At 36.3% G+C, this 12,703-nt stretch overlaps 1 protein-coding gene across 8 annotated transcripts in view; it reads right to left on the bottom strand.

Annotated features, from left to right (window-relative positions):
* The window catches only part of Slc4a4 (solute carrier family 4 member 4), a 322,941-nt gene that overhangs the window by 95,494 nt on the left and 214,744 nt on the right, over positions 1-12,703 (bottom strand). For all 8 annotated transcript variants that reach the window (XM_078021397.1, XM_078021393.1, XM_078021394.1 and 5 more), the window contains 4 exons: positions 6,337-6,424; positions 3,688-3,842; positions 2,939-3,052; positions 145-319 (listed from right to left, as the gene is read on the bottom strand). In XM_078021397.1, the coding sequence (XP_077877523.1) occupies positions 145-319; positions 2,939-3,052; positions 3,688-3,842; positions 6,337-6,424 (532 nt within the window). The remainder of the gene's footprint in view (positions 1-144; positions 320-2,938; positions 3,053-3,687; positions 3,843-6,336; positions 6,425-12,703) is intronic.

Here is a 12,703-nt window from a genome sequence, read left to right as displayed (position 1 = left end):
CAGAAGCAAACTAAAATGCAGCATCCAGCAAAAGAAAGAAAATCACGCTGAGTAACTGAAAGGCCATCTGCTTCTAACTGAGCTGTAGGGGTGAGGAAGACAATCTGGCTGTACTATTTGTGTCCTCCCCAAAACCATACCCACCTGCATGTTGTCAGTGGCATCCCCAAGCAGTCCTCCAAAAGTGATAGCATTAGTTACAGTCGCCAGATAGATGAAGAGAATTGCTGAAAGAGCCTGAATATTTAAAGCATCATAAAAATCACTGGCAAAAAATGGTGCTTTTCTCTTTATGTCCTTAATTAATCCACCACAGAACCTGGGCAGGGAGAAAGCAAACATGTGACCAAGTAAGAAACAAATAAATGACCACCAAATTCATTAAAAGACAATTCACAAAACCATGAAGAATTGGTTATTAAAAAACACTTGAATCAATTACATGATACTATTTAACCACTTAAGATGAAACCAGAAAACTATATACCTCTTTCAGTTACTAAATTAGGTGTCACATTTCCTAAAGATCAGCCAGTGGTTCTGTATGTAAGAATGAACTGTGTACATAAACAAAATCTTTTGTTGCCCAAAGGAAAACATCCAAATATGTGGGATCATAAAAGGCCTTTTACAATCTTGCTAGAGCATCCTTCCCACATTCATTCATTCTTTCATCCCACAAATGTTTATTGAGCACCTGTGATATTCCCACACTATGGCACTGTTCTGGTTGCTGGGTATACAACAGTGAACAACACAGGCCCCAGAGCCCTGCTCTTATGGGGGTTACTTTGGGGAGACAAAAAAAAAAAAGCCAATAAACAAGATAAATAAGTAAAATGCTTAGTGCTAAAAATCAAAGAAAACATTAAATTGGAAAGAGGGTTATGTATTACTGGAAAAAAAAGGTATTTGAAACTTTAAATAGGCTAGCCAGAAGATGCTTCTAAGAAGGTGACTTTGGGGTAAGGATCTGAAAGAACTAAGTGGGGAGGGCCAGCAGGTAGGTGACACGAGAAGGCACAAACTGAGCCCCGATACACATCAGCAGGTCAGCTAATGGACCCATGGATCAGTCTACTTCCCTCCCAGCCAGACCTCAATCATCAGCCATAAACATGCATGCTGTTGCTTCTGCCTAGAACTCTCCACTTCCAATGCTCAATGGTGCTCCGATTTCATCACCCAGATTTCCACTCTTAATTCTCACACTTTATCAGGATTATCTACCTCTCTAGGTGCCTGCTGGACCTGCACTGCACTCAGCGCCCCACTGCTGTTTCCTTGGTATTCACAGGGCTGTGCATGGCACCAGGAACACTGCAGGTACACAGTGCATTTAGGAAAGGTGAAAGAGGGAAGAATAAAATCACAGTCTGATGAAATTTAAAAAACTAAATTCCAGAACTACTATCTTGGATGTAAGTAGAAAAACCAAAATGATATTCCCAATGAAAATGGTTTGTTAAGAACTTCAATCATGTAGCACATAATAATGTTTTGGTTAATGATGGACCACATGTATGATGGGCCAGTGCAACATATCACTCATGTGTCAGTGGTGATGTCAATGTAAACAAACCTACTGTGCTGTCAAATACATATAGTATGTAAGACTTGATAATGTTAATCAATACCTGTGTTATTAGTTTATGTATTTGGTACACTATTCTTATTATCATTATTGTAGAGTGAATACCTTCTACTGATCAAAAAAATAGTTTACTATAAAACAGCACACTGTGTTACACTGACAGCAATCTCCTACATCTGGTCATAACCTTGCCTTTTGATTTTATCAAAAGTGTCACATGATTGACCTATACCATGTGGGTTTGTGGAAGTATGCACCATGATGTTTGCAAAATGACAAACTGCCCAAGGATGCAATTCTCAGACCTCATCCCCATCGTTAAGTGATGCATGACTGTATTTAGAAAAAACAGAGAGCTCAAGAGGGAGGATTTTGTATGGAGGGTGGAATTTTTCTTTTAATTTGGGAGAGAAATCCAAGTGGATCATCAGGAAAAGGAAATAACTTCACCAAGATTCAACTGCAAACCAAAATGACATACTTTTTTTTAAGTTAAAATCCTACAGTATTTTTTTATTTATTAAAAAAAATACTGTTTTGTCTGTTTTTTTTAAGAGACAGGAAAAAAAACTATCTTACTTAAATTTTTACTTACCCCAAAATAAAATGGAGAATATAATAGTGGAAGAGGAAAAATTGTCATTAAAAGTAATCAGATGGAACAATCTGGAAAACCTGAACTCCCAGCTTCAGGCTAAGGAGGCAGAGGAATGACCTGTGAATTATTCATTTCTATGTTCCTCACTTTTGAGTAAATGTGCAGGGAAGAGATGGAGTCCTGACAGCCACCCGGGAAAGGCTAACCCATCACCAGTTCGTCTTCCAGGTACCCATACTTACCAGGCATCAGTTGGACCCTCTGACATCCCATCTGTCCCTGCATTTGCCATAATACCCCAATGCCATTCCAGCAAGCACTCTGGGCAGTTCCCTCCCACCCCACATCTTCCCTTCATGATCTGTCCCCCACCTCCTTCTGCACTTTCCTCAAATGTTGCCATTCTCTGTAAGGCCTTCACTGGCCAGCCTGTCTAAAATCACAATACTGTTTCTCATGACAAGAGTCCCTACTTCGGCTTCATTTTTCATCATAAAAATATCACCACGTTTATTTATTTTCTTACTTGTCTCCCATCTCCACAAAGTAAGACCCACAAGGGCAGGGATTTTAATTCACTGTTATATCCCCAGTGCCTGTGACTAATAGGTGCACTATAAATATTTGTTGGCTGAACAAATGAACAAACCAGTGAATAAAATGCTGAAAGTAAATTTAGAAAGATGAAGGGAAATTTAGATCTAAAGAAAACCTTATGGTGAATGGCAAAAGGATCCGTCAGTTACCGTCCAGTTCGCTGCAGTTCTTCACAATCCCCATGCCCTCCTCCTCCGTGTCCTCCATCATGGGGGGTGTCTCCGTTCATCTGGACATTCTCTCCACCTGAGTACATATTCTTTCTAAGCAAGGAAACAGAGCCCAAGCGAACATTAGTATTTATCCATTTGCTTCTAAAATGAAGCACTCACTATAGCATACACTGGCCAATGGAAAGATGAAGTTTGGGAAGAAAGAACGTTCTTTCTTTCTGCTATGCTAACAAATAATTATTGACACGTTGCAGTCAGAGCCAAGACAAATGATTAGATGAAATGAAAAGCTGAATTAATTGTATATCTTATAAGAGGGAAATTCACCTGGGAAACATTAGATTTCCAACAAATGGTTTCTCTTCAACTACCTCACCCAATTTCTTAACCTCTTAAATCTGCAAAGGACTTGAGTAAACTGATCTTTCTACATGTACAGGGAGACATCCCCAAAACAACATTCCCAAAGAATGCCTCTGATGCATTCCAATACTGTGATCTGAGCTAATCTGTAATCACTAAAGAACATCAAAACATTTAACATGTATTTTACAGCATCAAGGAAATAAGAAACAAAGGCACATAATTGATCCCTTGGAAGCAATATGCCCATGAGGACCTAGAAATATTAAGACAGTAGCTTGACCCCACTTCCTTGTCTAAACACAACCTCCTTCTCAGGTGTATTCTAGCACCTTTAAATTTCCAACTGCCTAAGAGTTTACCTTTTGTCAGATGAAGGAAGGCTCTTAGGAGGTTCTATCCTGATCGCTGGGTCCCATTCTCCAGGTGGAAGGACAATGACTTCATCTAGGAACTCATCAATGCCAGCAATCAGGTCCTGCCTATCTTTTGCTTTGTAAGCAATGTCATGGAACACCTAAAGAATGGTAAGAGATGTGTTCATCCAACCAAAGAGCTTTCTACAAGCTTCACACCATATCTAGCCTGAATAAAGCTATCCAAAACGCACCATGATATTACTATAATCATGCTCTCCTATTTTGTATTATTCAGCCATTTCCAAAATATTTAAGTTTTTCAGATTATAACCTTAAAGAATATATGTAGAAGCTTGAGTAAATGGCTATTTTTAAGTGTTTCTTTTTTTATCAATACTGTAAAATTACATGCCTTTCAGCTCCCCTTGGTAAAGTACTGTTACTGATACAGTTGCTATGGAAGCCAGATGAAAATAGTTCAGAGAAATATACTGAAAAGTCACTCCCTGAAATAAAAACTACTGGGACAAACAACTGCTGATAATTCAAGGAGAAATTTAAAGTGAGTGTAAAGATCAGGTTGAGAATCAAACACTGCAGTTGTCAAGCACAAAAATAATGTGATCCATTTTAAAAAGAAAACTTAGTTATACGGTCAGAACACAAAGTCAATGTATTTAAACAAGTCCATTTTTTGGCAAGGTAATATCTAAATCACCAAGGATTCAAAAGGTTCATGTCTTTTATATGAACTTCCAAAAGAAGGATTTCCAAAAGGTACACAAGCCTTTTTGTCAACCATTCCATTCTTCTAACCAAACTGATGATCTGATGTTCTTTGCAAGATTTTCATGCTTGAACCTGAACTGGGTCAAATTCTTTAATCTCAAGAAAAGAAGATGGCCACCCTGTTCAATCACCTTCCCCATTCTTAAAGATTTCTGCTAAATCACTTCTCCTGAAAAAGAATTTTCTAAAGTTGTCAATCAAATAGCATTTAATGGTCTTTGGGTTGTGGGGTAGAGAGGAGGGCAATAAAAATGCAGACACTGCTACCCTCAATCTCATTTTCTTTTGCCATCTCCATCACTGTGGCTGGGGAGTCAGAGAGTCACCTTTCCAGCCAACCCTGCAGATAGAGAGCAACAGTTCCAACCAATGAGACATGAGAATGACACTGTTTGGGTAAGCCTGCAAAAAGGGGCAGATTCGGCTCACATTATCCTCATCACTGTTTCCTACTTTAAATGTAGTGAGGTGATAAGCTGAGTGCAGGCAGACACTGTAGAGTTACAATTTTGATAGGAGGGGGAAAAATGCCATCTTAAGACCATGGAAGTAAGTGTGCAGCTATCAATTAGCAAACAGTTAAGCTAAACCAACCCCAGCTACTATCTACCTCCTAACTTTGTTATATAATAATCTGCAGATTGTTTAAGCTACTATAAACCCATCACTTGCAGCCTAAAGCATTCCTAATTGACACATCTTCAAATGAATAACTTAAAAAAGAAGGTATAAACATACAAAAATAAATTAACTCACTGTGAGGAGGGAAATATACATCCCCTTAATAGGGGGAGAAAAAGAACCAGCATTGCTATACTTCAATGTTCTCAGACCCAGTGGAAATCACCTAAGCAATCACCACACAGAATTTCTATCCCTAACAAGCAAGCATCCTATTCCTCACTTAACACATGGAAAAACTGACAAATTCAACAATAAAGCAAAAGTGAAACATTTGAAAAAATAGTAAAGCAGAAAGACACAGAAGCAGAAATTAATGATCTTATATTCTAACAGTGTTTCTTTTACCACAAGTCTGGTTTGGTTTTGTCATATCTAAAATGCATGTGGCAACATTCAAGCTGTTGTGAGAGTAATGAAACCATAACTGGAAAGTACTAGATACTCTACAGTTGCAGTTGCTAATGCATTTCAGATGTGCAACTTGCCTTCCACAAAATAAGAAAACCATAAAACATGTATTTTCTGATACCTAAGAAAAATGCATTATCCATTTTATTACAGATTATTTTATAAAACACATAATTCTGGAAATAGTATAGAATATGAATAGTTAAATTCCCAGAATTAACATATTAAATACTTTAAGAGATAAAGTTGAGACAAAGTTGAAAATATGTAATAATCAGATCAGGGGAACTGCATATTTATCACCTCAGACATTTATCTTTTATTCCTCTTGGGAACATTCAAAATCCTCTTTACTAACTATTTTGAAATATACAATTAATTGTTATTAGCTATGGTTACCCTACTGTGCCTCAGACATTCCAAATTGTATAGAATTGTATTGAAATATCACACTATAACTCATATAGAGGCACAATTATGGGTCTATTAAAAAAAATTTAAAAAGAATTGAAAATGTTTTTAAAAAGAAAGGAAAATGTTTTATTCCAACACAGTTTATAATCCAGTACAAAAAACAAAGTACATGACTTGCTTTTTTTGAAAACTAACGCATAGGGAATATCAGTGCATTTACCACACGTGATTGTACTTCATGCTATGAAGATCTTAGTAACCCCATAATTCAAACTGAATAAATTGTCATAGATGAGTCACAGTATGAAAACAACACAAGTAGGTCATTCAAAAAAACTTATCTTCCCAATTCCCTACCTCATCAGACATCAGGGTGGCAATGGCTCTGCCAATCTCATGGTAGGACTTGGCTTTGCCCTTAGGACCTAAGAGAATGAACAAGAACCTAAAGGAAAAGGAAAGAAGCACATGCTGTTACACACATTTCATCAGTATACATGAGACTAAGAAATGTTTATCTCAGTTCATATTTTCGAAAGGGTTAGATCTCTAAACGAAGGACTAGACTTGGTGATATGAAAAATACTCTTTCACACTATGTGAAACACAAATCACTGTTCAGTTTATTTGGAGGCAAAGAAAAGTTTACCATGAAAACTTGAGAAGCTTTTTGTCTGAGCAGGAAAGGTTCAATTTATATTCTTTATGAGACAGTCAATGTTTCTGTTTTAAGTTTTGCTCTTTTTCCATTTCTATTGTCTTTTGGAATCTTTGAAGCAAATCCATTAAGTCCAATAACTAGACAGACTTAGTACACCTTTGGACTTCTCTGACTTTTCCAAAAACCGAAACCAAATTTCTATAAGTAAGCCATATGCTGACCGTCAATGTAAAATAAAATGAAATATGAGGGAAATTCAAAATAAATTATCATTCACAGACTTAATTTTTTATGGGTGTTCCCATTTTCTTTCTAACTTGTTTTCTTGATACTGTACAAAGCACTGCTTCAGAGAAAATAGGTCCTGAAACATGTAGTAATGAGCTCATTCCCATTTTTCATATTGGAAGGAATCCCTCACTGATAACAAGGACAAAGATGTATGTCTCCACTGGGGAGGAGGGAACCTGATAAATAAATAAGGAAAAAAGCCACAAAAGGTGATACTAGATAAATCTTAGCCTTGATATCGATCATGTCTTACCTAACAGGGCGATAATGAGGACAATCAAAATGATGGCATTATGTGGTTAGACAGCTTTCAAAGTCCTGCAAAGCAGGATTTCACATTCATCACTTTCTGTTAATTTCCATGCAACCCTTGCAAAAAGGACAGGTATTCTATTCCTATGTGATGGCAAAGAAACTGGGGCTGAAGGAGGTGATACATGAGCCCAAGGTCTGTGCTTAGTAAATGTCTGGGGCAAGGGATGTAGTTCAGAGGGAGAAGACATACTCAGCATGCATGATTCCCTGGGTTCAATTCCCAGCATCAAAAAACAAAACAAAATTAAACAAAAGCAAAGCAAAATAAAGTGTACATATAGCTCTTCTTGCATCCTATTCTTTTTACCACATAATTATGTTATTACCACCAACCCTATTGGCATACCAGAGTTGTGAAACACAAAAACTATCCACAATAACTTCCACAGGTTGCTCCTGGGAAAGAACTTGTGGATGCTTAGCTTGGGACAAGAAAGGTAAGATTTTAAGTACCAGGGATGGCTTTGTACATTACTTTGCCAAATTCTATTTATTACTAATATACTTCTATACCTCCCTTTAAATAAAAAAGGATCAACAGCAAGTACTCTATAAAATGTTAGGGCTTGTTCCAAAATGCCCCTGGATATATAATTACTTTATTTCATTATAAAAGTCAATTCAAAGGAGATAGGGGGAAAAAAAAACCACCAGGAATTAAGAGTGTAAAAAAAGGCAGTGGTAATCTGAAAGTTTGAATACCCAGATTTTATACTAGAATAACAATAAAACCATTCAGTACTTATTTGCTTGAAAACCAGTTCTGCAGTGGAGTGGAACACTCACTTTCAAGTCTGATCACAGTGAATGAAAAAGCAAAGCAATCAGTAGCTTGAAAGTCTGTTTGGCATGAAAGAAGCCACTGTCAGGACTGAACTTTAGACCTCTAACCCTGAAGTTCAATTGATGCTAGAATTTTTCTTCCTTTGACACTGACCACTTCATAATTATGTCCCACCATATACAGCATTATAAAGTGCTACTCAGTGGCAGTAAAGTGTTGCTTTCTAAAGGGACTAATCCCTGGTTTGAATGCAACACTTGAAAAAAAATTTTTTTTGCCAGTAAAACAAAATACAAATACCACTGAGAAATGCTAGTACCAGTTACATTTTTCCAATTCAATTTGCCTATCTACAAATGGCCAGCTGTCAAATAAGATAACAGTGTGTTAGGTAAAATAGGAAGGTGCAGTGTCACAAGAGAAACTACCTTGTTGGGTCCTTTACTTAGGACATTTTTTTAAATAATGGATTTCTTTTGCCTGCCATTTTTTATTATCTCAGTGTATCTAAATATTAACTTTTCAGGAATGCATAATGCCCAAAACCTTTCCAGAACCACTCTATGGTCCTTTGTACCACTCCCATAAGGAGTGTAGCTTACAAATACACATTATCCTATCAATCTGTATCAACTGACACAAGTTAATTATCAGGTTGACTAGATGAAAAAAAAAAAAAACTACTGTCTTGTTAGTGAGAAAAAACACTTAGTCACTAATAGTCCTCAAACATAAACATAAACTTTGGCCAAGGATGGGTGACTACTCTCTGAACTAATAGAGTCATGAAGCCTCTGTATAAAAACCCAGGAGATGAGGAACATATATTTTCCATACAATTTTACTCTTTGGTCTCCACAAAATATATCAAAGAATGAATGGAAACAGTAGATCAACAGTGTCTATGATGGAGACTATAGCATGACCTAGAAATAAAGGTATTATTACTAGGTAATTATAATTTTGTTGTTAAAAAAAGATATTTCTTCACTAATGAACTATCATCAAGTGCCAAACAGAAACAATATGGCAACATTGTTTACCTAACTCCAGTCAGGAACAATTCAGTAAATGCACCCTCCTAAAATGATATAGAGAAGGATTCAGCCTGAGGAAGAAGTTGTACTCCACTTGTGTACACTGCATCAAAATACATTCTACTGTCATGTATAACAAATTAAAATATACAAAATTAATTTTTAAAAAGTGACATACAGAGGGAATCTGAGCATGCAAAAGCAGTAGGGAACATCATGTCAAGTGAATAATTTCATTTGTAGGAACAGGGATCCTTAAGCAGCCTTTAATCTAGACTGTATTATGGACATGAAGCCAAGAGTTCTGAGGGAACTAACTCAGAGCAACCCAGCCAGTCAGTGTTCCCTCTGCCTGAAACATGTCCTCTCCCTTTTAACCCTCAAAGAAGCAAAAGCTGTTACAACTTTTATGATTGAAGTACATCCTGCCAAGCTCAGCTTTTATAATGTACTGAAAACACTTTTCATGATCCAAACTGTTTTTTGTCAATGGACAGATGTTATTTTTAACCAGAAGCTTTTTTCTTTATTAACAAATTAGAGTAAACATCACATTTGTGTGGCTGGAAGGACACAGTCCATGTTGACAGCTCAGAGAAAAGAAATTAATTTATGTCACTGAGTTTCTTTTATGCACTCATCACTAGCAACAAGTCAGAGTTAGAATGCTTAATGGTGTCTAGTTGTCTTAAGATGTTCATGAGGCTCTTTTCTACTTTTGTGAGCTTTTTCAAGAAACTAATTATGCCTGGGGAGGATGCCTCTAGCGTTCTGCACAACAAAAAGAAGTACCAGATGATCCATGTCTGGAACCAATGGCCTATACTCACATTCACAAAATAATTATAGGCAGAAACAGAGCATAATATCAGAAAAGGAGCCAGCTTTCCTAAATCACTTAATCTTTTCAGAAAGGATGTACATCCCCCTCCTGATACAGCACAGCTATTTCCAGAATAAACTCAGCATGTACCAATCCTTTACTCTCTTCTCTCAAAATCAAATAACACATTATTCATATTTAGCAACTTTGGAAAACGTGGCTAAACTGTAGCTTCCACAATAGATTCATGAGGACCACAAACCCATCATAACCAACCACATTATGTGCAGTTCAGAAGCTAGCAATTCGACTGATGGACAAGACAGAACTGAATTAGCAAGATTTCTATCCCAGCCCCTCTAATAGTTTTTGTATAAACAGTTTAAAACACTAAGAACAAACTCTTTCTCTTAGGTAAGTAATTATTTATAATACACATATATATATTAATATAGCCATGCTAAAAGGGCAAACATTCTAACATTTTAGAGAACTAAAAGCTTATTGAATAACCATTTACCTTAAATGCGCAGAGATCAGAAAAAGATAAGTTAGGGCTGGGGTTGTGGCTCTGTGGCAGAGCACCTGCCTCATACAGGTGAGGTACTGGGTTCAATTCTCGATACCACATAAAAATAAATAGACAAAATAAAGACACTATGTCCATTATAACTAAAAAATATATTTTTTAAAAAGGATAAATTGACCTAAAGCTTCTCATTTTTCATGGGAGATTCCTAAAACTTTCTATTCTATCCCACTCTAGGTATCTCTAGGGTTACCTAGATTCTAAAATTTGGCCAGAGTTCTGTTTCTAGTGCTGACAGTGAATCTTCCCTTTGCCTGCACCCCTTAAATATAAAATGGTCATAACAACATTTATTCCATATATAACTCATAAATATGAGTGAGAGGTTGCCTCTGTGAACAGATAAAAGATGACAGAAAAGTGCCTATAAAAATAGTTTCACATTGTAAGTAGAGAAACTTGTGAATTCTATACAAGGAAGGGGAGTTGCTAGGGCCATATTTCTGTAAAGGTGCATATTAGTAAGATTATAAGGAATAGTAGTAATAATAAAAATTGTATAATTTTCCTTCACCTTTAAAAAAAAAAAAAAAAAGACCACAAAAAACGCATGCACCAAAACAGGTCTTTCAAGTCTTCCTGCGATAGAATAGCACATGCACATTAAAGCACATCATGGAATGCAGACATGGTCCTCCACAATGACTGCCACATTTCTTGTGGGATTTCCTTGATTGGATTTCACAGGATGAAGCCATTGTAAATGGCCTCACATTACTCACATCCAAAAAACCTAATGAGACTCCCCACTCAGTGATTAGAGCTTGTGTTGGTTTGGAGGATAGCAAATGGATAAAACAGTTTCCTGGAAAAATGTTAACATGCAAGGATATATTATTCAGATTATTGCCCTGAAATAGTTTTATGATATTATTGAATTACATTCCCTTGAATTGCTTGGCTCCTCTTGTTATTTCAAATGATGCTGTATTTCACTTCTAGACTAATACTTCCTCCCTCCAGTACAAAAGAAAAAAAGAATGAGCCAGACAGGAGCAGATGATAAAAGGGATACAAAAATTGTCATGATTTGCTACTCAATGCATGCATATTATTGTTAAATAAAAAGCCTTTTAACTTTTTTTTTATTTGTAGCTTTTAAAGAAAATAGTAATAAAAATAAAAAGGGAAGAGCAGTTTTCTTTAACACTTCTTGGCATTTTTTTTTTCTTTTTTCAAGCCCCAGTAAAGTTAGTCCAAAGAGACATAAATAAAGCCATTGGGGCACCAATCTGGACTTCAGCCATGGTCTGAGTCAGCAGTTTGCCAGATGATTGCTCAGATAGAACTGCAAAGCTCTGCTGGAATGTTTTAAAGCAAAAAGCTAAGTTACAGAAAACAAATCACAATAATCCCAGTAATCGAATAAACTGATCATCTCCTTTCTCCTGTTATTTTTCCGTATTATTTGTCCAGTGACTGCCTGTGTATTATTCCTATTTTAAGTGTCTTTAAGAAATTCAAAACTGAGAAAAAAATATATAATAAGGAAGAATGTCTTGAATTGAGAAGCCTTAAGGAAATTTTCTCCTAATATTCCTCCTAACTTGGCTCAAAATAAATCTTGGCCTCTTGTCACTGTTGGTTAATCATGCTCACACCACCTGCCTTCCTTGAGGAGGATTCATAGCCCTTCCTTCCTGTTCACATGGGGAAAACTAGAGGAGAGCAATGGTCACCTCTTGTGCTGGAATCCACAGAAAGCACCCCTCAATTCTTTCATATGATAATTTCCTGATGTCAACCTAAAGATACAAGCATCTCTTTAAACTCTTCCTCAGCATTATTTTAGTGAAGCATTAACTTCTACTCAACTAATTGTACTTTGTAAATCAAGCTACGTAACTTTATTGAGCTCAGCTTCAGAGGGAGCTGAAGAGGATGACTTGTGAGGTGCTGTGCAGTGTGATGATTTAACATGATTTAACAACAGTGGCACCCTTCTTTTAAAGCAAAATTTTATGTGGCATGATATATGTCACTGTCAAGTGTACAAATTTGGGTATAAAGCCAAAAGAATTTTACAAATCTGTATTTAAATAAATACAGATTTACCTATTTTTATGTATACGTGTGTATATATATGAACTCATTACCAATTTTCTGATGACGTAGAACAAATGAAAGCAACTATGACCATTTACTTATTGTATAACTTTGTACACGTTGAATTCTTAAGACTTAGTTTCTGCATCTGTAAAATCTGAACACGATAGTTTGTATG

The sequence above is a fragment of the Ictidomys tridecemlineatus genome, chromosome 9 (assembly GCF_052094955.1).
Source record: "Ictidomys tridecemlineatus isolate mIctTri1 chromosome 9, mIctTri1.hap1, whole genome shotgun sequence".
NCBI classification, from domain to species: domain Eukaryota; kingdom Metazoa; phylum Chordata; class Mammalia; order Rodentia; family Sciuridae; genus Ictidomys; species Ictidomys tridecemlineatus.
Note: the sequence above shows the minus strand (reverse complement) of the source record. Positions and strands in the feature narration are given on the sequence as shown.